This window comes from Coregonus clupeaformis, chromosome 10, assembly GCF_020615455.1.
Source record: "Coregonus clupeaformis isolate EN_2021a chromosome 10, ASM2061545v1, whole genome shotgun sequence".
In the NCBI taxonomy this organism is placed as follows: domain Eukaryota; kingdom Metazoa; phylum Chordata; class Actinopteri; order Salmoniformes; family Salmonidae; genus Coregonus; species Coregonus clupeaformis.
Window position 1 is genome coordinate 44,026,628 of NC_059201.1, and position 26,819 is coordinate 44,053,446.

Consider the following 26,819-nt stretch of genomic DNA (forward strand, 5'->3'; position numbering starts at 1 on the left):
GTGAGGGCATTACAGTTCAGCCTACCACGTGAGGAATAAAGATGACAAATTGTACTTTGCATCAGAGCTTGGGAGGAGGAGAGAGAATGTGAGTTTATTAGAGAGAGGTGAGAGAGACGGAAACAGAGAGCGAGAGCGAGATTGAGCAAGTGAATGGGAGAGAGTGTGTGAGTGAGAGTGAGTGAGAGCACAAGAGAAAGGCAGAACGCCTATGCTCTGGTCAGTGTAAGATCTTACGAGACTGTACATTTAGTAAATTCAGAAAATTTCTAAGATAACGCGTATGGTTCTAGTTTGACCTTGGGGTCAGGGAGAAGAGATCACAGAGAAGAAACCTCCTTGTCGGTAAGTCCAGTTGTTTTGACCATGTTGAACCGTGGAGGATTAAGTGGAAAACACTGGTCGTGTATCTCACGTTTTAATAGAACAGTTCAAGTACCTTCTCTGTTAATGGTTGACTACTAGGTCAGTCCCTGCTCCTATTCGTCTTTCATGGTTATTTCAAAGGCAGCATTATCGGTTCAATATGTAAAGCATCATTTTAACATCTCTCTCTATAAAAGCAATATGCAGTAAACCAAGACAAAGATACTGTACTGTTATGTGATATGAGTTTTGCATGTGCATTTTAAGATGAGATATTGTGCGGTACGCTCTCATTTCTTTACCCCTTGAAGAAGAGGAAACAGTGGCAGAGGAGACAAGTAGCATAAAGAAATGAAACTCACAATTCCTGTGGTAAAATGTTAATTAGAATATAAACATTTTATGAAAATATATTTCCGTGCCCTCTGATGAGAATCATAAGACAAAGCAGATACATCAGATTAGATAGGAATGCTTTTAGGATTCACCATGTGTCCATTGTGTCTATTTATGAAGCAATACATGAACATTGACGGCACGAAAAAACTCCGGTGTCATTTGTTTTTGATAATCAAAGGATTGATTTTACAGAGATGGTTGATTGGTTCTCAACAAATTGTCTATTAGGGTGACATTGGCTCTCTCTGTGTGTATGTGTTTAAGGGAGAGTGGGCTAACAGGTGTGTTTGAAGATGTCAATGGTGAAATGGATGTTATCTTCTGCATTGGTGGCAATAAAAAGGAAACCAACGTGTAATTTGCTTTGTTGTGCCTGTGTGTATGTGTGTCAGGAAGAGTTGGTTTACAGGTGTATTTGGAATGAAGATGTCAATGGTGAAACAGGCAGCAGTGGCTGTAGTGGTGGTAGCGATGGGATGCATGGGCGTCATCGCTCTAATCCTCACATTAGTTCACCACCACTCGGTGGATCTCCCCCATCGCATGCAGGTGATGAGAAATTACAACTGTTATCTGTGATGTGACTACTGTAATTTACTTCACTTGACAACCCTTATCAGGGGCAGAATTGGGGAAAATTCACTCTGGGAACTCACCCATGTAAAATCCTAGAATTCACCTAAATGTACATGTCCAAATCGTTTAACTTTGGTAACTCAGTTCCAACGTGTTCCTTCCCAATTCCACCCTTGACCCTATTGGATATCACATTGTTTTTGTCATGTCTCAGACTTCGTTATTTCATAAAGCACATACCTGACAGGATACGACAGGGCCCCTGTCAAGCTTCCAATATGGGACGGTATTCAACATGAAAAGGGGATGAATATGGGACTGAACTTATTTTATTTATTTATTTTATTCTCCCAGTAAGGACAACATTAATCTTAGTTTACCGCTCTCCCTCTCCCTCTCTGTATCAAACACACAGGCTTTCCCAAACACACAGGATTGCCCAATATGGAATGGTATTTGACTTCTCTGTCTGTGTCCTTCAGTATGGGATGGTGTTTGATGCAGGATCCACACACACGTCTCTCTACATGTACCGTTGGCCTGGCAACAAAGAAAACAACACTGGGGTGGTGTCACAGATGCTGGTCTGTGATGTTGACGGTCAGTGCCAAGTGCTGTCTGTGAACCAGTATTACTACTCTATTATTTAACTCATTCTTAGGGGTAAATCCTAACTTCCACATAAGTTGGGGGGGGTGTATATCTGGAAATAGTTGACGTCAATGGGAGAAGTTAGGATTCGTCCCTAGAAGGTACATTAGAAGTTAGAATACGCCCCTCAGCCATCATACCTATTTTGATGGCAGCTTGATCGTAAGACAAATCATAATTTATCACTCAGTAATGGTTGTCATATCAAAACATACAGTATATGCCTTTGTCTCACACCCCTGTCCCCTGCTCTTCCATAGGAAATGGCATCTCTAGCTATGCCCAGGACCCCCCTGCTGCAGGGCTCAGTCTGAGGAAGTGCCTGGACAGTGCACTGGCATTCGTCCCTGCCAACCAGCAGAGGGCAACTCCTGTGTACCTTGGTGCTACCGCTGGCATGCGACTCTTGCAGTAAGTCAAGACTGCGCTGTTTTATCTTGATAGGTGTAATCATTTGCATTTACCACATCCCAACAATCTGACTTTATGAATGAATGTGCTAGGAAAACAACCTGGTCTCTGAGAATTTCATATTATTCTGTATGTAAATCCGGGACACTATTTAGTATGATATGTTACGTTTCGTATGGTATGTATTCATTTGTGGATGTCCATCACCCATTTCGTATGAAATTACAATTTGTATTATATGTTACGAATTTGCAGAACCTACAATATGTTACGAATTTGCCAAACGTACAATATGTTATTAATTCTAGCTAGGTGGCTAACTTTAGCTAGGCTAGGGTTTAGGGTTAAGGTTAGGGTTACGTTTAGGAGTTAGGTTGAAGGGTTAAGGTTAGAGTTAGGGGAAGGGTTAGCTAAAAAGGTTAAGGTTAGGGGAAGGTTTAGCTAAAATGCTAAGTAGTCGCAAAGTAGCTAAAAAGTAGTAAGTAGTTGAAAAGTTGCTAAAATGCTAAAGTTGTCCGTGATGAGATTCGAACTCGCAACCTTTGGTTTGCTAGATGTTTGTGTTATAAGCCCACCCATCCAGGGTTGCTAGATGTTCAAGTTACACACCCACCCATCCACCACGCCGACCAACAACCCCCAAATGTAACATATCATACTAAATGGAGTGTCTTGTATTTACATACAGAATAATATAAAATGCTCTGAGACCAGGTTGAGGAAAACATCCCACTGATCTATGTGGTGACTATTTAACCTCCTGTACAGTATGACTGGGTACTGTGTGCTTTTTCAGGCCGCAAAACCTGGTTTTAATAATAAAGAAGCATTTCTGAAATCGACTTCCATTATCCTGCAAGAGTGACTGAATATTGTCCTCTCCTCAGGCTACAGAATCAGACCCAGTCTGATCAGGTTTTGGAGCAGGTAACCAAGGTGATCCAGGGGTATCCCTTTGACTTTCGGGGGGCACGGATTCTCTCTGGGATGGAGGAAGGTGCTTACGGATGGATCACCACCAACTATCTACAAGAGGGCTTCATCAAGGTGTGTATAGGGCCTATAGAATAGGCAGTGGTGTAAAGTAAAAATACTTTAAAGTACTACTTAAATAGTTTTTTTGGGTATCTGTACTTTTACTTTTACTTCACTACATTCCTAAAGAAAATAATGTACTTTTTACTCCATACTTTTTCCCTGACACCCAAAAGTACTCGTTACATTTTGAATGCTTAGCAGGACAGGAAAATGGTCCAATTCACGCACTTATCAAGAAAACATCCCTGGTCATCCCTACTGCCTCTGACCTGGAGGACTCACTAAACACAAATGATTCGTTCGTAAATGATGTTGTAGTGTGCCCCTGGCTATCCGTAAATACATTTTTAAAAACAATTGTGCCGTCTGGTTTGCTTAATATAAGCAATTTGAAATGATTTATACTTGTGCTTTTGATACATAAGTATATTTTTGAAATTAAATTTACTTTGATACTTAAGTATATTTAAAACCAAATACTTTTAGACTTTTACTCTAGTATTTTACTGGGCGACTTTCACTTGAGTCATTTTCTATTAAGGTATCTTTACTTTAACTCAAGTATAACAATTGGGTACTTTTTCCACCACTGAGAATAGGCTACACACACAACGGCACACAGAACGGGGCGGGGTCGGCTGTGGGCAATAAGAGCTAAGACGCTAATATTTGTGTAAACTCTACATAGTTATGTTCTGTGGGTGTCACTGAGAACCCTGATACCCTGTTTCATGGGTGCACAATCTATAGGTAAGGCTGTACAGTGCATATAAGTATGCCCCCAATGCAATTATGCAGTCTAAATCAAATCAAAGTTTATTGATCGCATACACAGATTTGTAGATGTTATCGCAGGTGCAGCGAAATGCTTGTGTTTCTAGCTCCAACAGTGCAGTAATACCTAGCTATACAAAAAAGTACACAGATAACTTTCTTTTTACTTTTGGAATTAAGAAATGGTGGAATGAACCCAAATAGCACTAACAGTAATCCAAATGCAATCTGTAAGTATCTACCCCCGATGAATTTAAACAAGATACTGTATACTTCTATAGGAATGATATGCACAGCAGTAGATATGTTAGAGTGAGCTATGTCAAGAATTCAGTATATAAATAAATAAACAGTGTAACTAAAATGCAATAGTAGTAGAAATATTAGAATGAGATACAGTACCAGTCAAAAGTTTGGACACACCTACTCATTCAAGGGTTTTTCTTTATTTTTACTCTTTTGTACGTTGTAGAATAATAGTGAAGACATCAAAACTATGAAATAACACATATGGAATCATGTAGTAACCAAAAAAAGGGTTAAACAAATCAAAATATATTTTATTTGAGATTCTTCAAAAGTAGCCACCCTTTGCCTTGATGACAGCTTTGCACACTCTTGGCATTCTCTCAACCAGCTTCTTGAGGAATGCTTTTCCAACAGTCTTGAAGGAGTTCCCACATATGCTGAGCACTTGTTGGCTGCTTTTCCTTTACTCTGCGGTCCGAATCATCCCAAACCACCTCAATTAGGCTGCGGTCGGGTGATTGTGGAGGCCAGGTCCTCTGATGCAGCACTCCATGACTCTCCTTCTTGGTCAAATAGCCCTTACACACCCTGGAGGTGTGTCCTGTTTGAAAAAAAAGTATAGTCCCACTAAGCGCAAACCAGATGGGATGGCGTATCGCAGCTGTAGTAGCCATGCTGGTTAAGTGTGCCTTGAATTCTAAATAAAATCACTGACAGTGTCACCAGCAAAGCACCCCCACACCTCCATGCTTCATGGTGGGAACCACACATGCGGAGATCATCCGTTCACCTACTCTGCGTCTCACAAAGACACGGCGGTTGAAACCAAAAATCTCAAATTTGAACTCATCAGACCAAAGGACAGATTTCCACCGGTCTAATGTCCATTGCTCGTGTTTCTTGGCCCAAGCAAGTCTCTTCTTCTTATTGGTGTCCTTTAGTAGAGGTCTCTTTGCAGCACTTCGACCATGAAGGCCTGTTTCACGCAGTCTCCTCTAAACAGTTGATGTTGAGATGTGTCTGTTACTTTAAGCATTTATTTGGGCTGCAATTTCTGAGGTGCCGTTAACTCTAATGAACAGAGCCAGTTTCATCATGGTGCTTGATGGTTTTTGCGACTGCACTTGAAGAAACTTTCAAAGTACTTGAAATTTTCCGGATTGACTGACCTTCATGTCTTAATGTAATGATGGACTGTAGTTTCTCTTTGCTTATTTGAGCTGTTCTTGCCATAATATGGACTTGGTCTTTTACCAAATAGGGCTATCTTCTGTATACAACCCCTACCTTGTCACAACACAACTGATAGGCTCAAACGCATTAAGGAGGAAAGAAATTCCACAAATTAACTTTTAAGAAGGTACACCTGTTAATTGAAATGCATTCCAGGTGACTACCTCATGAAGCTGGTTCAGAGAATGCCAAGAGTGTGCAAAGCTGTCATCAAGGCAAAGGCTGGCTACTTTGAAGAATCTCAAATATAAAATATATTTTGATTTGTTAACACTTTTTTGGTTACTACATGATTCCTTGTGTTATTTCATATTCCACGTAGCCGTCATACCACTCAGGAAGGAGACGCATTCTGTCTCCTAGAGATTAACGTAGTTTGGTGCGAAAAGTGCAAATCAATCCCAGAACAACAGCAAAGGACCTTGTGAAGACGCTGGAGGAAACAGGTACAAAAGTATCTATATCCACAGTAAAACAAGTCCTATATCGACATAACCTGAAAGGCTGCTCAGCAAGGAAGAAGCCACTGCCCCAAAACCGCCATAAAAAAGCCAGACTACGGTTTGCAACTGCACATGGGGACAAAGATCGTACTTTTTGGAAAAATGTTCTCTGGTCTGATGAAACAAAAATAGAACTGTTTGGCCATAATGACCATCGTTATGTTTGGAGGAAAAAGGGGGTTGCTTGCAAGCCGATGAACACCATCCCAAAAGTGAAGCACGGGGGTGGCAGCATCATGCTGTGGGGGTGCTTTGCTGCAGGAGGGACTGGTGCACTTCACAAAATAGATGGCATCATGAGGAAGGAAAATTATGTGGATATATTGAAGCAACATCTCAAGACAGTCAGGAAGTTAAAGCTTGGTCGCAAATGGGTCTTCCAAATGGACAATGACCCCAAGCATATTTCGAAAGTAGTGGCAAAATGGCTTAAGGACAACAAAGTCAAGGTATTGGAGTGGCCATCACAAAGCCCTGACCTCAATCCTATAGAAAATGTGGGCAGAACTGAAAAGGCGTGTGCGAGCAAGGAGGCCTATAAACCTGACTCTGTTACACCAGCTCGGTCAGGAGGAATGGGCCAAAATTCACCCAACTTATTGTGGGAAGCTTGTGGAAGGCTACCCGAAACGTTTGACCCAAGTTAAACAATTTAAATGCAATGCTACGAAATACTAATTGAGTGTATGTAAACTTCTGACACACTGGGAATGTGATGAAAGGAATAAAAGCTGAAATAAATCATTCTCTCTACTATTATTCTGACATTTTACATTCTTAAAATAAAAGTGGTGATCCTAACTGACCTAAGACAGGGAATTTTTACTAGGATTTAATGTCAGGAATTGTGAAAAACTGAGTTTAAAGGTATTTGGCTAAGGTGTATGTAAACTTCCGACATCAACTGTACATTCACAGTGCGGTTTTGACCGTTTTTTCTGTTTATTGTCAAACTAATTAATTAAATGTATTTCATTTTAAATTATGTAACAACATTCCAACTTTGTTTAGCATTATCTAGTCCAAATATGGCATGATTCCACTATTTGAATCTGTTTGCATCACTTTCAATGAGGAACTTTTATTTTAAAAGTGAACCGCAAATTTAATTATTGTGGCTAGCGTTCAGCAGAAGAACAGACAACATTGGCCAACATACAGATAGAAATGTATTATGTAGAAGAACACATGCCTCTGATTCTAAGGAATCATGTCATTTCTATTCATGGCATTTCTATCTGAAACGTTCCAAAACGTTTTTGTACTGAACTTGCCCAGGCAAACCCACTGAGCTATTTACGAACCCCGCTCTGCCCATCACTTGTCTGTCTGGAAAGCCTCCGCAAATGAAAACGTGTGGTGGGCAGGGGCGGCCCGGGACGACCCCGCCCATAGCCGACCCCAAACCCATTCCGTGTGCAGCGGCTTCTCCATCTATGAGGTTGAGTCAAAGTGTTAACCTTGACTGAAGTGTCCCAACTACAGAGGCTTGTTCTCCTCAGACAATGGTATCAAGCTTGTTTAGACAAAATTAACAGTAGGAGTACTACAAGTAGGAATACTACTTGTTACCACTGTAATATCCTGTTATATTGGTCAATTGCAGGTCTGCAGTTTAAAACTATAGCTAACATACAGTATTTGTACTTCTAAGCAGCACGGCTTTGAGGGAGGATGGGTGCATCCTAACGGAAGGAAGACCTGGGGTGCCTTGGATATGGGAGGCTCTTCCACCCAGATAGCCTTTACCCCCAGCCAGCCCGTACGGGACCCTGCCTCCACCCTGGGATCCAAGCTCTATGGTTACCAATATGAGGTGTACACACACAGCTACCTGTGCTATGGCAAGGAGCAGACCATGAGGCAGCTACAGGTTCATCTACTCAAGGTAAGTAGCTGTCTGGTCACCAGTTTGATGAAAATCGAAGAAATTGCAGAATGGTTTCAGGTATTGTAATAATACCATATAAAACTTCCCCTACATGTAGATATTGTATAAAACCAGTTTTCAGGAAGAAAAACGTGCAAACAGGCAGTAGTGTTCTAAATAAAGATACTGAACAAACATTGCTAAAGGGCGATTCTATACGAGATTGGCCCAAATATGTGTTGTTTTGGAACTTCCTGAAATGAAATCCAAAGAAAGGTCATTTGAGAAAATGATTTTTGGCATACCTTTGCAATCTTTATCCAACATAATTCAATAATAATAATAAAGTTGGGATATACAGTATGTGACATTTCAGCCTTAGCCTTCTTTAAGACACATCATAAATATATTTGGGCCAATTCAGTGTAGATTTGCCCTAAAGCAGTTTGACTGAATGTGTCTCAGTTGAGTCAGAAGCATTTCATGGCTGCCTTAGCTGAGTTTTCTTGTATGATTCAAGCAAACTTCCTCCTCTACCAGATGAGTGGGTCTACCCGCCCAGTCAACCACCCCTGCTACCACCTGGGTGACAACCTAACCCTGACTCTGGGTGACCTCTATGACTCCCCCTGCGTGGCCAAATCTGTGACCTTTAACCCAGCCTCAGTGGTCACCTTCACAGGGACCAGTGAGCCGCTTCAGTGTCTCAACCAGATTAAGAACATCATGAACCTGTCTGCCTGCTCCCTGGCCCCTGACTGTGGCTTCAACGGGGTCTACCAGCCCCCTGTCAGTGGAAACTTCTTTGTGAGTATTCAACCCATATCTATGCAAACCCCACTCAACTGGCACTCCATGCAGCCTCAATCAAACATTCCAAGTATTTGAAAGATGTCTAACAGTATACAGTGTACAAAACATTAAGAATGCCTGCACTTTCCATGACAGACTGACTAGGTAAATCCAGGTGAAAGCTATGATCCCTTATTGATGTCACTTATTACGTCCACTTCAGTGTATATTCTCCTTCCAGACTCACATTAAGCATCTCCAATCCAAAGTTAAATCTAGAATCGGCTTCCTATTTCGCAACAAAGCCTCCTTCACTCATGCTGCTAAACATGCCCTCGTAAAACAGACTATCCTACCGTTCCTTGACTTCGGTGATGTCATTTACAAAATAGCTCCCAACACTCTACTCAGCAAATTGGATGTAGTCTATCACAGTGGCATCTGTTTTGTCACCAAAGCCCCATATGCTACCCACCATTGTGACCTGTACGCTCTCGTTGGCTGGCCCTCACTACATATTTGTTGCCAAACCCACTGGCTCCAGGTCATCTATAAATCATTTCTAAGATAAGGCGGGATTTGCCTAGATCATTGGTCACCATAGCAACACCCACCCGTAGTATGCGTTCCAGCAGGTATATCTCACTGGTCATCCCCAAAGCCAACACCTCCTTTGGCCGCCACTCCTTCCAGTTCTCTGCTGCAAATGACTGGAACGAACTGCAAAAATCTTATCTCCCTCACTAACTTTAAGCATCAGTTGTCAGAGCAGCTTACCGATCACTGCACCTGTACACAGCACATCTGTAATTAGCCCACCCAACTACCTCATCCCCATATTGTTATTTACATTGTTATTTATTTTGCTCATTTTCATCCCAGTATCTCTATTTGCACATCCTCTTCTGCACATCTATCACTCCAGTGTTAATACTAAATTGTCATTATTTGTAATTACTCTGTGTTGTTTTTAATCGCACTGCTTTGCTTTATCTTAAAACGATTAAGTGGAGGAGACGGGTTAAAGAAGGATTTCTAAGACTTGAGACATGGATTGTGTATGTGCGCTATTCAGAGGGTGAATGGGCAAGACAAAAGATTTAAGTGCCTTTAAACTGGGTATGGTAGTAGGTGCCAGGCGCACCGGTTTGAGTGGCTCAAGAACTGCAACGCTGCTGGTTTTTTCAAGTTCAACAGTTTCCCGTGTGTGTCAAGAATAGTCCACCACCCAAAGGACATCCAGCCAACTTGACACAACTGTGGGAAGCATTGGAGCGCTGTGGAATGCTTTCGATACCTTGTAGAGTCCTTGCCCTGACAAATTGAGGCTGTTCTGAGGGCAAAAAGGGGTGAAACGCAATATTAGGAAGGTGTTCCTAATGTTCTGTACACTCAGTGTATATTGTCACCATCATTCTGTTTCCTTTCCCCAGGCTTTCTCCGCATACTTTTACACCTTTGACTTCCTTGGTCTGGCTCCTCAGCCCACTCTGTCTCAGGCTACCACCACTATAGACACTTTCTGTAAAAGGACCTGGGACTCGGTGAGATATAGAGACCTCTGCTGACCTTTCACATTGACAGTACACTTCCTCAAAACTGTAAACCGGTACACAGATTCATCAATTCATACTCAATCACATGCTAAACACAGACTGAACATCCATAAAATGTAATTCTTTATAACACAGACATCAATCCACAGTAGCCTACAAACTATACCTTGTAATGACCTAATTCCCAATGTTACAACAAAGTTCTTAACTCTTTTGGCAGCTCAAGAAACAGTATAGCGTAAAAGACAAGTACCTTCGTGATTACTGTGCCTCAGCCAACTACATAATGACAGTACTACTAGACGGCTACAAGTTCAACCAGACCTGGGGAAACATATACTTCCAGAGACAGGTGTGTGTTTAACTATACTATACGTAAAAACGTCAACATCCTATTCAAAGATTTAACTTCAGGACACAAAATGTATGAAATGATACCACAGAATGAACTAAATATTATTGTGTGGCAGTCAATATTAATAGATGTGCTGCCCTAATGAAGCTGTGTGTCTATCATATACATACATACAGTACAGTGGTGGCTGCTGAGGGGAGGACGGCTCATAATAATGGCTGGAATGGAGTAAATGGAATGGCATCAATACCATTCCAGTCCAGCCATTACCACGAAGCCCGTCCTCCCCAATGAAGGTGCAACCAACCTCCTGTGATATAGTATATGTTCATATATACACATCATCGGTGTCTATCAGGTGGCAGACACAGACATTGGCTGGACGCTGGGCTACATGTTGAACCTGACCAACCTGATCCCCTCAGAGCTCCCCCTGGTGGTGACAGGTGTGGAGCGCGGCCAGTGGGCAGCAGAGGTCTTCTTCATTGTGTTTGCTGTGTTCCTCAGCCTGATGGTACTGGTTCTACTGTGGCTCTGGAACCCACAGGACGGACGAGGCAACAAATGACAATCGATGCAATCACACTCTGAACGTCTCGGTCTTCTAGTCTATATAGTGATGAGATACAATGTCATAATGTGATGTAACAGCAGCTATCAAGCACTGTGTCAATAAGATCAATTGATTGGAAGAGTGTGGCAGCTCCTGGAACTCAGTGATAGTTAAAGAAATACTTAGTAATATTTTCTGTCAATATGACTAATTATGGAGGCAGTTGAATGTATTATGAATTTATTAGGCATTTATAAGCTGCATAGCTGGATATTTTTTATGCAAATAGAAACCCTACAATTATAATATTAAACTATCTACTATAAATGAATTGTGTTTGTATGAACATATACCTCAATGATTTTATATCCCCCCCCCCCATAAACAGTAATTAAAGGAAGTACCAAAGGGAGGATCATTTCAAGTGTCACATTACTATTACTACATGATTTGGCATGCATTAACAAAACATTTTCTTTAATTAATCTGATATGACATAAAACATTTAGAAATAAAATACAATCATAAGGGAGTATGAGGCACAAATGTGTGTGTGTGTACATGTGCATACGTGTGTGCTGCAGATTGTGAGATGTACCAATCTTCTCCACCTTGATCAGCAGCAGCCCAATTTCTTCTTTGGGGGTTCTTTCTGCAACACCAAGCTTCCCTCTTCTTGTCGTGTCTCCTCTCCCAACTGCTTTAGCATCCTTGAAGCAACAACACACCAACTCAATGTTTGACTATTCACAGACAGTCATTTTCCACATGCAGAAGATGACAACAGACAAATCCACACTACACATAACACTAACAACAGCTTGTACATTAAAGACCTGTCTGCATGTCTTACCTTGCCAGCGTTTCCATAGACAGAGTCACATTGTCACCTGTTGCAGCACTACACTCCATAAAGAGCATGCCATACCCCTGTAAGAATGTCATCAATAATAGCATTGTATTTATAATGAATTATTTGAATCCTGCTTTGGTACACACCTCCATTTCAGAACCAGCTATAAAACTGTAAAACCCTCATTTTGAACACAACCCTTACCACAAGTTAATCCTACAGCCCAGTTACCCACATTCAGGCTGTTAAAGTTACAGTAACGTCAACATACCTTTGCCAGGTTTTCACCTTCATGAGTCTGAACCTCTCGTTCTAGATTAGCACAATCAGCCTTGTTCCCAAGGAGTATAATGATGACATCATCTGGGGCCCCCTCCTACAAAATACAAAGTTTCTGACTGTACAATAGATAGCAATGGAAAAACTGTGAATCCTGCAAACAATTGTTTGTGTTGTTACATAGTTCTTTGGTTATAAAATGAAAGGCATGATTTAAATGCCCCCTACCTGAATGCAGTTGACCCAGTAGCGGACGTCACAGAAGCTCTGAGAGGAAGTGATGTCATACATCAGCACTAGACCCTGGGCTCTGTGGAACACCTGCCTGGTGATACTGTGATACCTGGGGAAGACAGTAAATAATAATGTTACAATAGTCTAACATGAATGTAATTATATACTGACAAATAAAACACACATGATGGGTTCAAATAAGGACAGAGGAACAGATTCTGTATCGATGCATGATGTACAATGACCAACTGTGATGAACTTAGGGCTAGAGACGCACCTTTCTTGACCTGCAGTATCCCATAACTGTAAAGTCACTGGGCTGCCATCCACTGTCACAGGCTGTATACAGGTATCAATACCTGCTCAGAACATAAACAAAAAAACATGAATGAGCAGCACAGTAATGTACAGTAAAACTGTACCATGGTGTTTGTTTCTTCACACGACATGAAAGGGCATGGTGCCAAACATACAAATAGGATAATGATACTCACCAATGGTAGCATAGTGGTCGTTACAGAACTCGCCACTTTGGAAGCGCTTCATGAAGGAGGTTTTGCCCACACTGCTGTTTCCAACCATCACCACATTGTAGGGGTTTGATCTAGAGCCACTGCTTCCTAAGGTACCTGGAGGAGGATCAGAGAGAGCGGTCTATTACAGTCACTGTCATTTCTCTCACTCAAAGTCAAGTGGAGCAAAGGGCCTCAATAGTGCATTTCCAGCAAATGAATTCCAAGTTGACTTACTTACTCAAGACCAACCTTATACCCTGTGTACCCCCTCACTACTGTCATTAAATTCTTACCAGATGGCGGTTCCTTCTCTCTGGTGACCGGGCTCTTCTCCACACGCTCTGCCTTTTCTTGACCTCTTTTATTCCCAGGGCCTGGCTGTGGAGCTGGAGCCACTTGTTCAGACCCTCCTCCCCTCAAAGCAGTGCTTGAGGGAACAACCTTTGACAAATAGAAAACATTATCTCTTACAAAGAAAAGGATATGATCATCTCTTCAACATGAAAAGTGTAATACTGTTGTATGTTCAATATCCTACATACTGTTTGTAAAAAAAACTTTTAAACGTAACAAATCAGATGTTTATCATACAGTGCCTTCAGAAAGTATTCACACCCCTTGACTTTTTCCACATTTTGTTGTGTTACAGCCTGAATTTAAAATGGATTTAATTGAGATGTTTAATCTAAGTATTGTTCTATATATATATATATATATATATATATATATATATATATATATATATATATATATATATATATATATATATATCATATATACATATATATATATATACATATATATATATATATATATATACACCCACAGTGCCTTCAGAAAGTATTCATCACACCCCTTTACTTTTTCCACATTTTGTTGTGTTACAGCCTGAATTTTAAATTGATTACATTTAGATTTTTTATCACTGGCCTTCACACAATACCCCATAATGTCAAAGTGGAATTATGTTTTTAGAAATGTCTACAAATAAATTCAAAATCTGAAATGTCTTCAGTCAATAAGTATTCAACCACTTTGTTATGGCAAGCCTAAATACACTGCTCAAAAAAATAAAGGGAACACTTAAACAACACAATGTAACTCCAAGTCAATCACACTTCTGTGAAATCAAACTGTCCACTTAGGAAGCAACACTGATTGACAATACATTTCACATGATGTTGTGCAAATGGAATAGACAACAGGTGGAAATTATAGGAAATTAGCAAGACACCCCCAATAAAGGACTGGTTTTGCAGGTGGTGACCACAGACCACTTCTCAGTTCCTATGCTTCCTGGCTGATGTTTTGGTCACTTTTGAATGCTGGCGGTGCTTTCACTCTAGTGGTAGCATGAGACGGAGTCTACAACCCACACAAGTGGCTCAGGTAGTGCAGCTCATCCAGGATGGCACATCAATGCGAGCTGTGGCAAGAAGGTTTGCTGTGTCTGTCAGCGTAGTGTCCAGAGCATGGAGGCGCTACCAGGAGACAGGCCAGTACATCAGGAGACGTGGAGGAGGCCGTAGGAGGGCAACAACCCAGCAGCAGGACTGCTACCTCCGCCTTGGTGCAAGGAGGAGCAGGAGGAGCACTGCCAGAGCCCTGCAAAATGACCTCCAGCAGGCCACAAATGTGCATGTGTCTGCTCAAACGGTCAGAAACAGACTCCATGAGGGTGGTATGAGGGCCCGACGTCCACAGGTGGGGGTTGTGCTTACAGCCCAACACCATGCAGGACGTTTGGCATTTGCCAGAGAACACCAACATTGGCAAATTTGCCACTGGCGCCCTGTGCTCTTCACAGATGAAAGCAGGTTCACACTGAGCACGTGACAGACGTGAGAGTCTGGAGACGCCGTGGAGAACGTTCTGCTGCCTGCAACATCCTCCAGCATGACCGGTTTGGCGGTGGGTCAGTCATGGTGTGGGGTGGCATTTCTTTGGGGGGCCGCACAGCCCTCCATGTGCTCGCCAGAGGTAGCCTGACTGCCATTAGGTACCGAGATGAGATCCTCAGACCCCTTGTGAGACCATATGCTGGTGCGGTTGGCCCTGGGTTCCTCCTAATACAAGACAACGCTAGACCTCATGTGGCTGGAGTGTGTCAGCAGTTCCTGCAAGAGGAAGGCATTGATGCTATGGACTTGCCCGCCCGTTCCCCAGACCTGAATCCAATTGAGCACATCTGGGACATCATGTCTCGCTCCATCCACCAACAGACTGTCCAGGAGTTGGCGGATGCTTTAGTCCAGGTCTGGGCGGAGATCCCTCAGGAGACCATCCGCCACCTCATCAGGAGCATGCCCAGGCGTTGTAGGGAGGTCATACAGGCACGTGGAGGCTACACACACTACTGAGCCTCATTTTGACTTGTTTTAAGGACATTACATCAAAGTTGGATCAGCCTGTAGTGTGGTTTTCCACTTTAATTTTGAGGGTGACTCCAAATCCAGACCTCCATGGGTTGATAAATTTGATTTCCATTGATAATTTGTGTGTGATTTTGTTGTCAGCACATTCAACTATGTAAAGAAAAAAGTTTTTAATAAGATTATTTCATTCATTCAGATCTAGGATGTGTTATTTTAGTGTTCCCTTTATTTTTTTGAGCAGTGTATGTTCAGGAGTAAACATTTGCTTAACAAGTCACATAATAAGTCACATGGACTCTGTGCAATAGCAGTGTTTAACATGATTTTTGAATGACTACATAATCTCTGTACCCCCATACAATTATCTGTAAGGTCCCTCAGTCGAGCAGTGAATTTAAAACACAGATTCAACCACAAAGACCAGGGAGCTTTTTCAATGGCTCCAAAGAAGGGCACCTATTGGTAGATGGGTAAAAATAAAATAAAAAGCAGACATTGAATATCCCTTAAAGCATGGTGAAGTTATTAATTACACTTTGAATGGTGCATGAATACACGCAGTCACTACAACGATACAGGTGTCCTTCCTAACTCAATTGCAGGAGACGAAGGAAACCACTCAGGGATTTAGCCAGGAGGCCAATGGTGACTTTAAAACATTTACAGAGTTTAATGGATGTGATAGGTGAAAACTGAGGATGGATCAACAACATTGTAGTTACTCCACAATACTAACCTAAATGACAGAGTGAAAAGAAGGAAGCCTGTACAGAATACAAAATACTCCAAAACATACATCCTGTTTGCAATAAGGCACTAAAGTAAAACTGCAAACAACGTGGCAAAGAAATTAACTTTATGTCCTGAATATATAGCGTTATGTTTGGGACAAATCCAACACAACACATCACTGACTACCACTCTTCATATTTTCAAGCATGCTGGTGGCTGCATCATGTTATGAGTATGCTTGTCATTGGCAAGGACTAGGGATTATTTCTTTGTTGATAAAAATAAACGGAATTGGGCTAAGCACATGCAAAATCCTAGAGGAAAACCTGGTTCAGTCTGCTTTCCAACAGACACTGTGTCACGCTCTGGCTCCGGGACTTTGTATTTTGAGCCAGGGTGTGTTCGTTTTGGTTGTGTTTTGTTTTGGTTGGGTGGTCATTGGTTTTGTGTTTCCCTTATTTGGTCAATGACTCCCAATCGGAGGTAACGAGTGTCAGCTGTCGGCTCGTTATCTCTGATTGGGAGCCATATTTAAACTGTCTGTGTTCACCTTGTGTTTGTGGGATTTTGTTCGTGTGGTTTCGTGTTGTACCATTAGACGTCACGTTTTCGTTGTTTATTGTTTTGTTCGTGTGAACGTTTAAATAAATAGTAATATGTTCGCCGCAACGCTGCGCCTTGGTCCTTTTTAGATGACGACCGTGACAGAAAATCCCACCAAGACCAGACCAAGCAGCGTGTCCAAGAGCCATCGCTAATAGATCTCCGTGGCAGCTTCGATTGGGTCAAGCCTATGGAGGAGCTGAGTGAAGAGGGTTGGAGACAGAGGAGCGAGAGATGGGAGAGAATGTTGGAGGCCTGGAGAGACCCCAGAAAATTTTTTAGGGGGGCTCACGACGTCGGGGGCAGCAGGAGGCCGCTATGGAGCGGTCCAGCGGGGTTGCAGAGGAGGCCGCCAGGTTACGGGGGCCACTGGTAGAAGAGGGGATGGTAGGTGTAGAGGCACGGCGAGAAGTACTGGCGTGTGTTGCCAGTCCGGTCCGGCCCGTTCCAGATCCCGGTGTAGAGCCAGTGGTGTGTGTCCCCAGTACGGTCCGGTCTATTCCTGCTCCCCGCACCAAACCTACGGTGTGCGTCGACAGCCCAGCCCGGTCCGTTCCTGCGCTCCGCACCGAGTCTGTGGTGCGCGTCGCCAGCCCAGCCCGGCACGTTCCTGCACTCCGCACCGAATCTGAGGTGCGCTTCGCCAGCCCAGCCCAGCCTCTTCCTGCTCCACGCACCAGACCTGCGGTGTGCGTCGCCAGCCCAGCCCGGCCTGTCCCTGCTCCACGCACAAAGCCTACGGTGTGCGTCGTCAGCCCGACCCGGCCTGTTCCTGCCACTCGCACCAAACCAGGGGTGCGAGTCGTCAGCCTGGTCCAGCCCGTTCCTGCTACTCGCACCAAACCAGGGAAGCGAGTCGTCGGCCTGGTCCAGCCCGTTCCTGCTACTCGCACCAAGCCAAGGGTGCGAGTCGTCAGCCTGGTCCGGTCTGTTCCTGCTACTCGCACCAAGCCAAGGGTGCGAGTCGTCAGCCTGGTCCGGTCTGTTCCTGCTACTCGCACCAAGCCAAGGGTGCGAGTCGCCAGCCCGGTCCAGCCCATTCCTGCTACTCGCACCAAGCCAGGGGTGCGAGGCGTCAGCCTGGTGAGGTCCGTTCGGCTCCACGCACCAAGCCTAGGGTGCGTATCGCCAGCCAGGTCCGGTCCGTTCCTGCCTCACGCGCTAAGCCAGGGGTGCGCGTCGTCAGTCCTGATCCAGCCAGCTGGGTCAGATCGGATCGGGGCCGTTATGCGCGGGATTGAAGTAGGGTGGTGGTCAAGCCCGAGCCGGAGCCGCCTCCGAGGAGCAACACCCACCCAGCCCTCCCCTATTTGGGGTTTTGAGGCGCGGTCGCAGTCCGCGCCTTTAGGGGGGGGTACTGTCACGCTCTGGCTCCGGGACTTTGTATTTTGAGCCAGGGTGTGTTCGTTTTGGTTGTGTTTTGTTTTGGTTGGGTGGTCATTGGTTTTGTGTTTCTCTTATTTGGTCAATGACTCCCAATCGGAGGTAACGAGTGTCAGCTGTCGGCTCGTTATCTCTGATTGGGAGCCATATTTAAACTGTCTGTGTTCACCTTGTGTTTGTGGGATTTTGTTTGTGTGGTTTCGTGTTGTACCATTAGACGTCACGTTTTCGTTGTTTATTGTTTTGTTCGTGTGAACGTTTAAATAAATAGTAATATGTTCGCTCGCAACGCTGCGCCTTGGTCCTTTTTAGATGACGACCGTGACACACTGGGAGACAAATTAACATTTCAGCTGGACAATAACCTAAAACACAATGCCAAATATACACTGGATGTTAGTGAGTGTCCTAGTTAAAATCTTGACTTAAATTGGCTTGAAAATCTATGGCAAGACTACATTTTTTACATTAGTCATTTAGCAGATGCTCTTATCCAGAGCGACTTACAGTTAGTGAGTGCATAATTTTTTTTTGTATTGACTCAGGGGTGTAAATACTTAACTAAATTAGATAAATTAGGTATTTCATTTTCAATACATTTGCCAACATTTCTAAAAACATGTTTTCATTTTGTCATTATGGGATATTGTGCATATGGGTGAGAAACAAATACCTATTTAATCAATTTTGAATTCAGGCTGTAACACAACTACAGTGGGGGAAAAAATTATTTAGTCAGCCACCAATTGTGCAAGTTCTCCCACTTAAAAAGATGAGGCCTGTAATTTTCATCATAGGTACACGTCATCTATGACAGACAAATTGAGAATTTTTTTCTCCAGAAAATCACATTGTAGGATTTTTAATGAATTTATTTGCAAATGATGGTGGAAAATAAGTATTTGGTCAAAGTTTCTCAATACTTTGTTATATACCCTTTGTTGGCAATGACACAGGTCAAACGTTTTCTGTAAGTCTTCACAAGGTTTTCACACACTGTTGCTGGTATTTTGGCCCATTCCTCCATGCAGATCTCCTCTAGAGATTTTCAACTCCCTCCAAAGATTTTCTATGGGGTTGAGATCTGGAGACTGGCTAGGCCACTCCAGGACCTTGAAATGCTTCTTACGAAGCCACTCCTTCGTTGCCCGGGCGGTGTGTTTGGGATCATTGTCATGCTGAAAGACCCAGCCACGTTTCATCTTCAATGCCCTTGCTGATGGAAGGAGGTTTTCACTCAAAATCTCACGATACATGGCCCCATTCATTCTTTCCTTTACACGGATCAGTCGTCCTGGTCCCTTTTCAGAAAAACAGCCCCAAAGCATGATGTTTCCACCCCCATGCTTCACAGTAGGTATGGTGTTCTTTGGATGCAACTCAGCATTCTTTGTCCTCCAAACACGACGAGTTGAGTTTTTACCAAAAAGTTATATTTTGGTTTCATCTGACCATATGACATTCTCCCAATCCTCTTCTGGATCATCCAAATGCACTCTAGCAAACTTCAGACGGGCCTGGACATGTACTGGCTTAAGCAGGGGGACACGTCTTGCACTGCAGGATTTGAGTCCCTGGCGGCGTAGTGTGTTACTGATGGTAGGCTTTGTTACTTTGGTCCCAGCTCTCTGCAGGTCATTCACTAGGTCCCCCCGTGTGGTTCTGGGATTTTTGCTCACCGTTCTTGTGATCATTTTGACCCCACGGGGTGAGATCTTGCGTGGAGCCCCAGATCGAGGGAGATTATCAGTGGTCTTGTATGTCTTCCATTTCCTAATAATTGCTCCCACTGTTGATTTCTTCAAACCAAGCTGCTTACCTATTGCAGATTTAGTCTTCCCAGCCTGGTGCAGGTCTACAATGTTGTTTATGGTGTCCTTTGACAGCTCTTTGGTCTTGGCCATAGTGGAGTTTGGAGTGTGACTGTTTGAGGTTGTGGACAGGTGTCTTTTATACTGATAACAAGTTCAAACAGGTGCCATTAATACAGGTATTGAGTGGAGGACAGAGGAGCCTCTTAAAGAAGAAGTTACAGGTCTGTGAGAGCCAGAAATCTTGCTTGTTTGTAGGTGACCAAATACTTATTTTCCACCATAATTTGCAAATAAATTCATTAAAAATCCTACAATGTGAATTTCTGGAGATTGTTTTTTTCAATTTGTCTGTCATAGTTGACGTGTACCTATGATGAAAATTACAGGCCTCTCATCTTTTTAAGTGGGAGAACTTGCACAATTGGTGGCTGACTAAATAATTTTTTCCCCCACTGTAAATGTGGAATAAGTCAAGGGGTATGAATGCTTTCTGAAGGCATTGAAAGGTTAGGGCCGAGGTCAGACTTACAGCATGTGTACAATTTCCTAGTATATGAAAAAAAAAACACACTACCGGTCAAAAGTTTTAGAACACCCTTATTCAAGGGTTTTTCTTTATTTTTACTATTTTCTACATTGTAGGATAATAGTGAAGACATCAAAACTATGAAATAACACATATGGAATCATGTAGTAACCAAAATAGTGATAAACAAATCAAAATATATTTTATATTTGAGATTCTTCAAATAGCCACCCTTTGCCTTGATGACAGCTTTGCACACTCTTGGCATTCTCTCAACCAGCGTCACCTGGAAGGATTTTCCAACAGTCTTGAAGGAGTTCCAACATATGCTGAACACTTGTTGGCTGCTTTTCCTTCACTCTGCGGTCCGACTCATCCCAAACCATCTCAATTTGGTTGAGGTCGGGGGATTGTGGAGGCCAGGTCATCTGATGCATCACTCAATCACTCTCCTTTTTGGTAAAATAGCCCTTACACAGTCTGGAGGTGTGTTTTGGTCATTGTCCTGTAGAAAACCAAAAATCTCCAATTTGGACTCCAGACCAAAGGACACATTTCCACCGGTCTAATATCCATTGTTCGTGTTTCTTGGCACAAGCAAGTCTCTTCTTATTGGTGTCCTTTAGTAGTGGTTTCTTTGCAGCAATTTGACCATGAAGGCCTGATTCACACAGTCTCCTCTGAACAGTTGATGTTGAGATGTGTCTGTCACTTGAACTCTGTGAAGCATTTATTTGGGCTGTAATTTCTGAGGCTGGTAACTCTAATGAACTCATCCTCTGCAGCAGAGGTAACTCTGGGTCTTCCATTCCTGTGGCGGTCCTCATTAGAGACAGTTTCATCATAGCGCTTGCTGGTTTTTGCGACTGCACTTGAAGAAACTTTCAAAGTTCTTGAAATGTTCCGTACTGACTGACATTCGTGTCTTAAAGTAATGATGGACTGTCGTTTCTCTTTGCTTATTTGAGCTGTTCTTGCCATAATATGGACTTGGTCTTTTACCAAATAGGGCTATCTTCTGTATACCCCTCCTACCTTGTCACAACACCACTGATTGGCTCAAACGCATTAAGGAGGAAATAAATTCCACAAATTAACTTTTAAGGCACACCTGATAATTGGTTACTACATGATTCCATATGTGTTATTTCATAGTTATTCTACAATGTAAAAAATAGTACAAATAAAGAAAAACCCTTGAATGAGTAGGTGTTCTAAAACTTTTGACCGGTAGTGTATACTGTCTTAGACAAGAGGAAGTAGGTCAAACAAGTTCCTCTTTCCAAAGACTAATGGGCCTACCCATAAACACACCAAATTCCTATTTGTGACAACATGTTCTCTTTTCTGAAGTATTTCATCACTGCAGCTCTTTGTTATAACATTTTTACATATAGTACCAGTCAAAGGTTTGGACACACCTACTCATTCAAGGGACTTTTTTTATTTTTTACTATTTTCTACATTGTAGAATAATAGCGAAGACATCAAAACTGTGAAGACATCAAAACATATGATTCCATATGTGTTATTTCATAGTTTTGATGTCTTCACTATTATTCTACAATGTAGAAAATAGTAAAAACAAAAACCCTGGAATGAGTAGGTGTGTACAAACTTTTGACTGGTACTGTACGTCAAGAATGCTATGAGAATAATTTATAAGTGATGCAATTTGTAAGGAATGCCACAGTACCTCTATGAATATTGTCTCCTTCTCTGTGCTCTGCCTCTCCTGTTGGTCCTCCAGACTGACTGCTTCAGCCATGCGCTCCTCTTGAAATCTTTCCGAAATAGCACTGACTTCCAGATCTCCAATGGCTTCCCCTCTTACCTCTTCCCCTGTCCCCTGCTTTTCTTCCTCTGAGTGGAGTCCTCCTCGTGTCCGACGGGTAGAGCCCATCTTTCTTCTCTTCCCTGTAGCTTTGGATTGACCAACATCCTTGTGAGATTGGGAACTCAGAGACAGAGATGATTTCGAAGGAAGACTGGGGCTTGGTGTTGACAGACGTTGTTCCATGTGTGCTGTTTTGGTGAGTCTATGAGGATCTATACAAACCATATCACCTGACTCTTGGGCTGCTGTGCCATAGGGAGTTTGGCTGCTTTCGCTCTCAGCGACTATTTTCACTACTACCTCCTCTGCATCTCTAACGTTGTTAGGTTCTACAAGCTCAGACTTTTCCAAGGCAGATTCTTCTTCTACTACTATGGTCTCTGGGTCTCCTGTTGCCTGCTCCACTGTCACAGTTTCTATAAGTTCCTCAAGCTCAGTCTTTTCTATGCTAGACTCCATTTCTACTGCTCTCATGACCGCTCCCACATCTCCTATAACCTCTGTGTATTTTTCTTTCTCCTCCTCCTGTCTCTCCTCTGTTCTCTCCACTCCTTGACTACCTCGAGGAGTCCTGCGAGTGGATCCCATCTTCCTTTTCCTCCGTGGGGTGATAGGTTCTACGTCTGCCGTTTCTTTCAGACCAAGAGAACTCTGCAGTGAGGAGGGATCTGGAGGGGAGTCAGTGTTTTCTCTTGATTCACAGAGTGTTACCGCCAATGACGTTTCTTCGTGTTGCAAACCAGAGATGGCAGGATTTGAGTTCAGTGTGTCATCGGTCAGGTAGGACTCTATAGTAGGAAAATCAGGGTAAGGGTTGTGAAGAGTCTGGCTAATATTAGCCAACTCTGATTCACTTAGAAGAATGAGTTTAGTTGCCATGGATTCATAATTTATAATTGATTGGCTCTTACTTTCTATTTCGTCACCATCTATTCTTCCTTCTTGATTTAAAGTACTGGATGAACAGCTGAGGTCAGTCAGGACATTCTCATCTTTACCAGCTCTATCCTTTGATTCCATCAACATTTCAAACTCCTCCCCCTTGCCTTCTATCGCCTCTGTCTTTTTTATTTCTTCTTCTGGTTTCTCCTTCGTGCCCTCTTCTCTTTGAACAGGATGCCTACGAGTCGACCCCATCTTTCTCCTCCTGCCTGGAAAAGGACTCTGATTGGAGTCTGTGTTTGCTGCATTATCACCTTGGTCCTGAACACTCTGCAGTAAGGGTGGTTTGAGAAAGGAGTTAGTGCTTTCATCCAAGTATGAAGTTTGGTTGAGTTGACTAGCAGAGATATTGTGATCAGTGTGCAAAGCCTCATCTGTTTGGCAGGGCTCTGTTGTGAGAGTTCCGTCATCATATGTCATTTGGCTACTAACACTTACTTGATTTACAAGCAGCACGTGATCACTAACTTCCTCCTCGCTGAGTAAAATGACTGATGTGTCCAGTCCACCTGTGGTATTGGAGTCAGTGTTTGCATTCCCTTGAATACGCTGCAGTAATATTGGGTTGAGAAAGGGGTTAGTGATTTCCGCACATGGAGTATGGATGAGTTGACTAGGAGAGATATTGGAATCAGTGCTCAAAGTGTCATCTGACTCTATTGTAAGAGCACGATCATATATTATTTGGCTGCGGTCACTCACTTCAGAATCATTCACAAGCAACGTATAATCACTAACTTCCTCCTCGCCTAGTAAAGTGTCTCCTGATTGTTCCAGTCCAACAATGAAGACCTCCAATGGGTCAACTATGTGGGCCATGCTCCCTTCACTGTTGCTCTCAGTTTCTATATTGCCAGTTTCTATAAATACAGAGGCTCTGTTGCCTTTCTCTTTGTTATACAATTGATCTTCAATACCAAATGAATAGATGACATGGTCAAAAGGGGTGGGTTCAATCAGAACATCATCCTCTCCTTTCTTCTCATCAGCTCTATGCTCCGGTTCCAATAACAGAGACTTTTCCAATGTTGGTCTAATAAAGTTAATATCATCTTGGACTTCGGACTCATTTAGAGCAGGTTTCTCTTCACCTTCTCCACTTTGGAGGATTATTGTGTTATTGAATGACTCAAACTCTTCTGTGATGGTTGAAGCATCTGACTCAAGGAATTGATCTGATGAATGCCTAGAGCTGTGAAATGTTGAGGACTCCGCCTCAGCATGCTCACTTTTCTGCCTCCTCTCTTCCGGTTTCTTCCACTCCTCTGCTATGGGTTCAGTAGTGAATCCTTGAACAGCTTGCAATGCAATTTGAAGAGACAGATGGGAGTGTGATTCGGTTCCAGCAGTATCTTGAAGCAATTCACTGCTATAACTAGCCACAGCTTCACTACTTGGTTCAGTATCCTCACCAGCTTCCGCTTTACATCTGTCATCTGATTGGTCGAGTGTGTTAGAAGCAATCAAAATAAACTCACTTTGACTTCTGCTCTTAGTGTCCATTTCAATTTCTTTTGGTCCCTGGAGCTCTTCTGTGTTGTTGTGGGACTCAAATTCCACAACTGCAATGGATGCCTGAAGTTCTAGGGAGGTTTGTGTGTCTCCAGTTTCAGCATGTTGTTTCTCCCCAAAGTCTGTCTCTTCTTGTTTACCTTTATTCCTACGAGTAGACCCCATTTTCTTTCTCTTTCCTGCGGTGTCAGGTGATTCTAGCAGATATGGGTTTCCAGGTTGAGACAGCTGTGACTCTGTGAGGTTATTTAGTGATGGATTAACATCTTCCATGAATTGTGGTGTTATTGAAGAGAAGTAATCCGATGAGAAAAGGTCTGTTTGTATGGTTAATGAAACTGAATCAGCCCCAACTCCTTTCCTTTGCTCTGACAACATTTCGGACCCATCATCTTCTTTCTTAGTCTCATTTTCATCTTGATTCCGAGGGCGTCTTCGTGATGACCCCATTTTCACTTTTCTTGATTTCTTTTCAGACATGGTTCTTCAAAGTCACTCCTATATCACCACACAGACGGTAGGTTGTTAATCCTTAAACCCTGCTGGAATTAAAAGGCTTCCTGCTCTTTGCATCTTTTACACAATAGAATTACTTATTGTGAAGGCACCACAAAAAATGTTTAGGCACCACTAAGATGCTTAAGCCAACACACTCCCAGTTATGTAACTAACGCACAAATATTTGCTGAAAATCATTTAAACTCAAAGCCAAGATTAGGCACGATATTCACAAAAGCTATGGTGAATACACATTAAATGCACCAACTAATAATCACATAGGGGTTACCAATTACATGTGATGCAAAAAATAGGTTTGCAACTACACCTCATTTTAAACAATGTATGATTAATAATTTCCTGTTTCTCTCTAGACATCCGTATTGCCTCCCACAACATTCAAATGCTCCGGCTTATTGCTTAGGGTCTGGTTTGAGGCTACACATTACACTAATCAGAAAACATTTTGAAAACGCAGATCAAACAGACTACTCCCAATTCTCAAAATTCAAATGTTCTCCTTTTTTAAAGGTGAGGAGTTTTGCCGTCAACAGTAAATGTAGATGCTGGTGTTTTCATAGCTGAAACCATGTCATTACAAAATGTGTTTAAAGAGTTGTAATGTCATATCTAATCTTTTGAAAAGTTCCAATGCAAATAAACCCTTGACATGACATATGCCTTCCTCCAACAACCATAATACTTTATGTACTCACCTCCAGAGTCCACTTGTGACTTTTACCTTGATGAAATGTTCAGGAAATCCTTTAACGCCTCCGAATACACTGTATGATGTCAAGTGCTGGCTAGTATTGCATGCCAGGTTTAATTATTCTGTTGAAACCGTTTCCGATTTCTGCAACTGTGACCAAAGACTTCCTGTGCAATTGTGCTAACCCATATGTGTAGAAACAAACTGAACTGCGCAAACATCCTTGTACAAAAAGGATCCTTCCTGGAAACTGCTAAACTAATAGCTTTGAGGCAGCTCTGGTCATGAGAACTTCACTGTGAATGTTATGGGGAAGTTCACAAAAACATGACAATTTCTCACTATTTGTTACCAACCACCGTTGCTACCTGGGTTTGTGCAACCAATAGTGATGTATTTACACAACAGCCCAATATCATACACATGGGCCTACTACCCTTCATGGTTTAACTGGCGTTATGATTACAGTAAATGCTGGATGGGTGAAATTAAGGGAATATCAGTCAGCTTTTGTTTGACCAAATACAGCTCTGAATTAGCAGCAGCCATTGTTTCCTGGCACCATTTCACTATGACTTAAGGGATTGCAAGTTATCAAAATAAGAATAAATTGAAAGGTATAAACGTGCAATGCAGATGAGTTAACCAAATCAGTCGTCACAATCAATGAACTACGTA

General features: G+C 42.6%; 2 protein-coding genes across 5 annotated transcripts; one reads left to right on the forward strand and one right to left on the reverse strand.

Annotated features, from left to right (window-relative positions):
• Window positions 1–143: 143 nt before the first annotated feature.
• Window positions 144–11,739, forward strand: LOC121575065 (ectonucleoside triphosphate diphosphohydrolase 8-like). Of its 3 annotated transcripts, none has more exons than XM_045223040.1 (10): window positions 144–345; window positions 1,158–1,314; window positions 1,824–1,941; window positions 2,253–2,403; window positions 3,291–3,450; window positions 7,855–8,088; window positions 8,611–8,877; window positions 10,296–10,406; window positions 10,639–10,770; window positions 11,132–11,739. In XM_045223040.1, the coding sequence occupies exons 2-10, from the start codon at window positions 1,186–1,188 to the stop codon at window positions 11,339–11,341; spliced, it is 1,512 nt and encodes a 503-aa protein (XP_045078975.1). In that variant the 5' UTR covers window positions 144–345; window positions 1,158–1,185; the 3' UTR covers window positions 11,342–11,739. The 3 variants fall into 3 exon arrangements, with proteins under 3 accessions (XP_045078975.1, XP_041743812.1, XP_045078976.1); XM_041887878.1 differs by having other exon boundaries at window positions 7,858–8,088; XM_045223041.1 differs by lacking the exon at window positions 10,296–10,406.
• Window positions 11,298–26,352, reverse strand: LOC121575064. 2 transcript variants are annotated; one of them, XM_041887876.1, is made up of 10 exons: window positions 26,146–26,352; window positions 22,337–25,429; window positions 13,501–13,648; window positions 13,187–13,321; window positions 12,970–13,051; window positions 12,687–12,801; window positions 12,451–12,555; window positions 12,180–12,256; window positions 11,938–12,036; window positions 11,298–11,382 (listed from the first exon to the last, which is right to left on the reverse strand). In XM_041887876.1, the coding sequence occupies exons 2-9, from the start codon at window positions 25,409–25,411 to the stop codon at window positions 11,943–11,945; spliced, it is 3,831 nt and encodes a 1,276-aa protein (XP_041743810.1). In that variant the 5' UTR covers window positions 25,412–25,429; window positions 26,146–26,352; the 3' UTR covers window positions 11,298–11,382; window positions 11,938–11,942. The 2 variants fall into 2 exon arrangements, with proteins under 2 accessions (XP_041743810.1, XP_041743809.1); XM_041887875.1 differs by lacking the exon at window positions 11,298–11,382 and having other exon boundaries at window positions 11,550–12,036.
• Window positions 26,353–26,819: the final 467 nt, after the last annotated feature.

Excerpts from the sequence above, each read along its gene's own strand:
- LOC121575064 (XM_041887876.1), bottom strand. The coding sequence starts at position 25,411 with ATGTCTGAAAAGAAATCAAGAAAAGTGAAAATGGGGTCATCACGAAGA. Across the intron at positions 12,556-12,686 it reads ACTGGGTCAACTGCATTCAG|GAGGGGGCCCCAGATGATGT; the intron begins GTAGGGGGCATT and ends TGTATTTTGTAG. Across the intron at positions 12,037-12,179 it reads TCTATGGAAACGCTGGCAAG|GATGCTAAAGCAGTTGGGAG; the intron begins GTAAGACATGCA and ends TGTTGCTTCAAG.
- LOC121575065 (XM_045223040.1), top strand. The coding sequence starts at position 1,186 with ATGAAGATGTCAATGGTGAAACAGGCAGCAGTGGCTGTAGTGGTGGTA. Across the intron at positions 8,878-10,295 it reads CTGTCAGTGGAAACTTCTTT|GCTTTCTCCGCATACTTTTA; the intron begins GTGAGTATTCAA and ends TCCTTTCCCCAG. Across the intron at positions 10,407-10,638 it reads GTAAAAGGACCTGGGACTCG|CTCAAGAAACAGTATAGCGT; the intron begins GTGAGATATAGA and ends CTCTTTTGGCAG.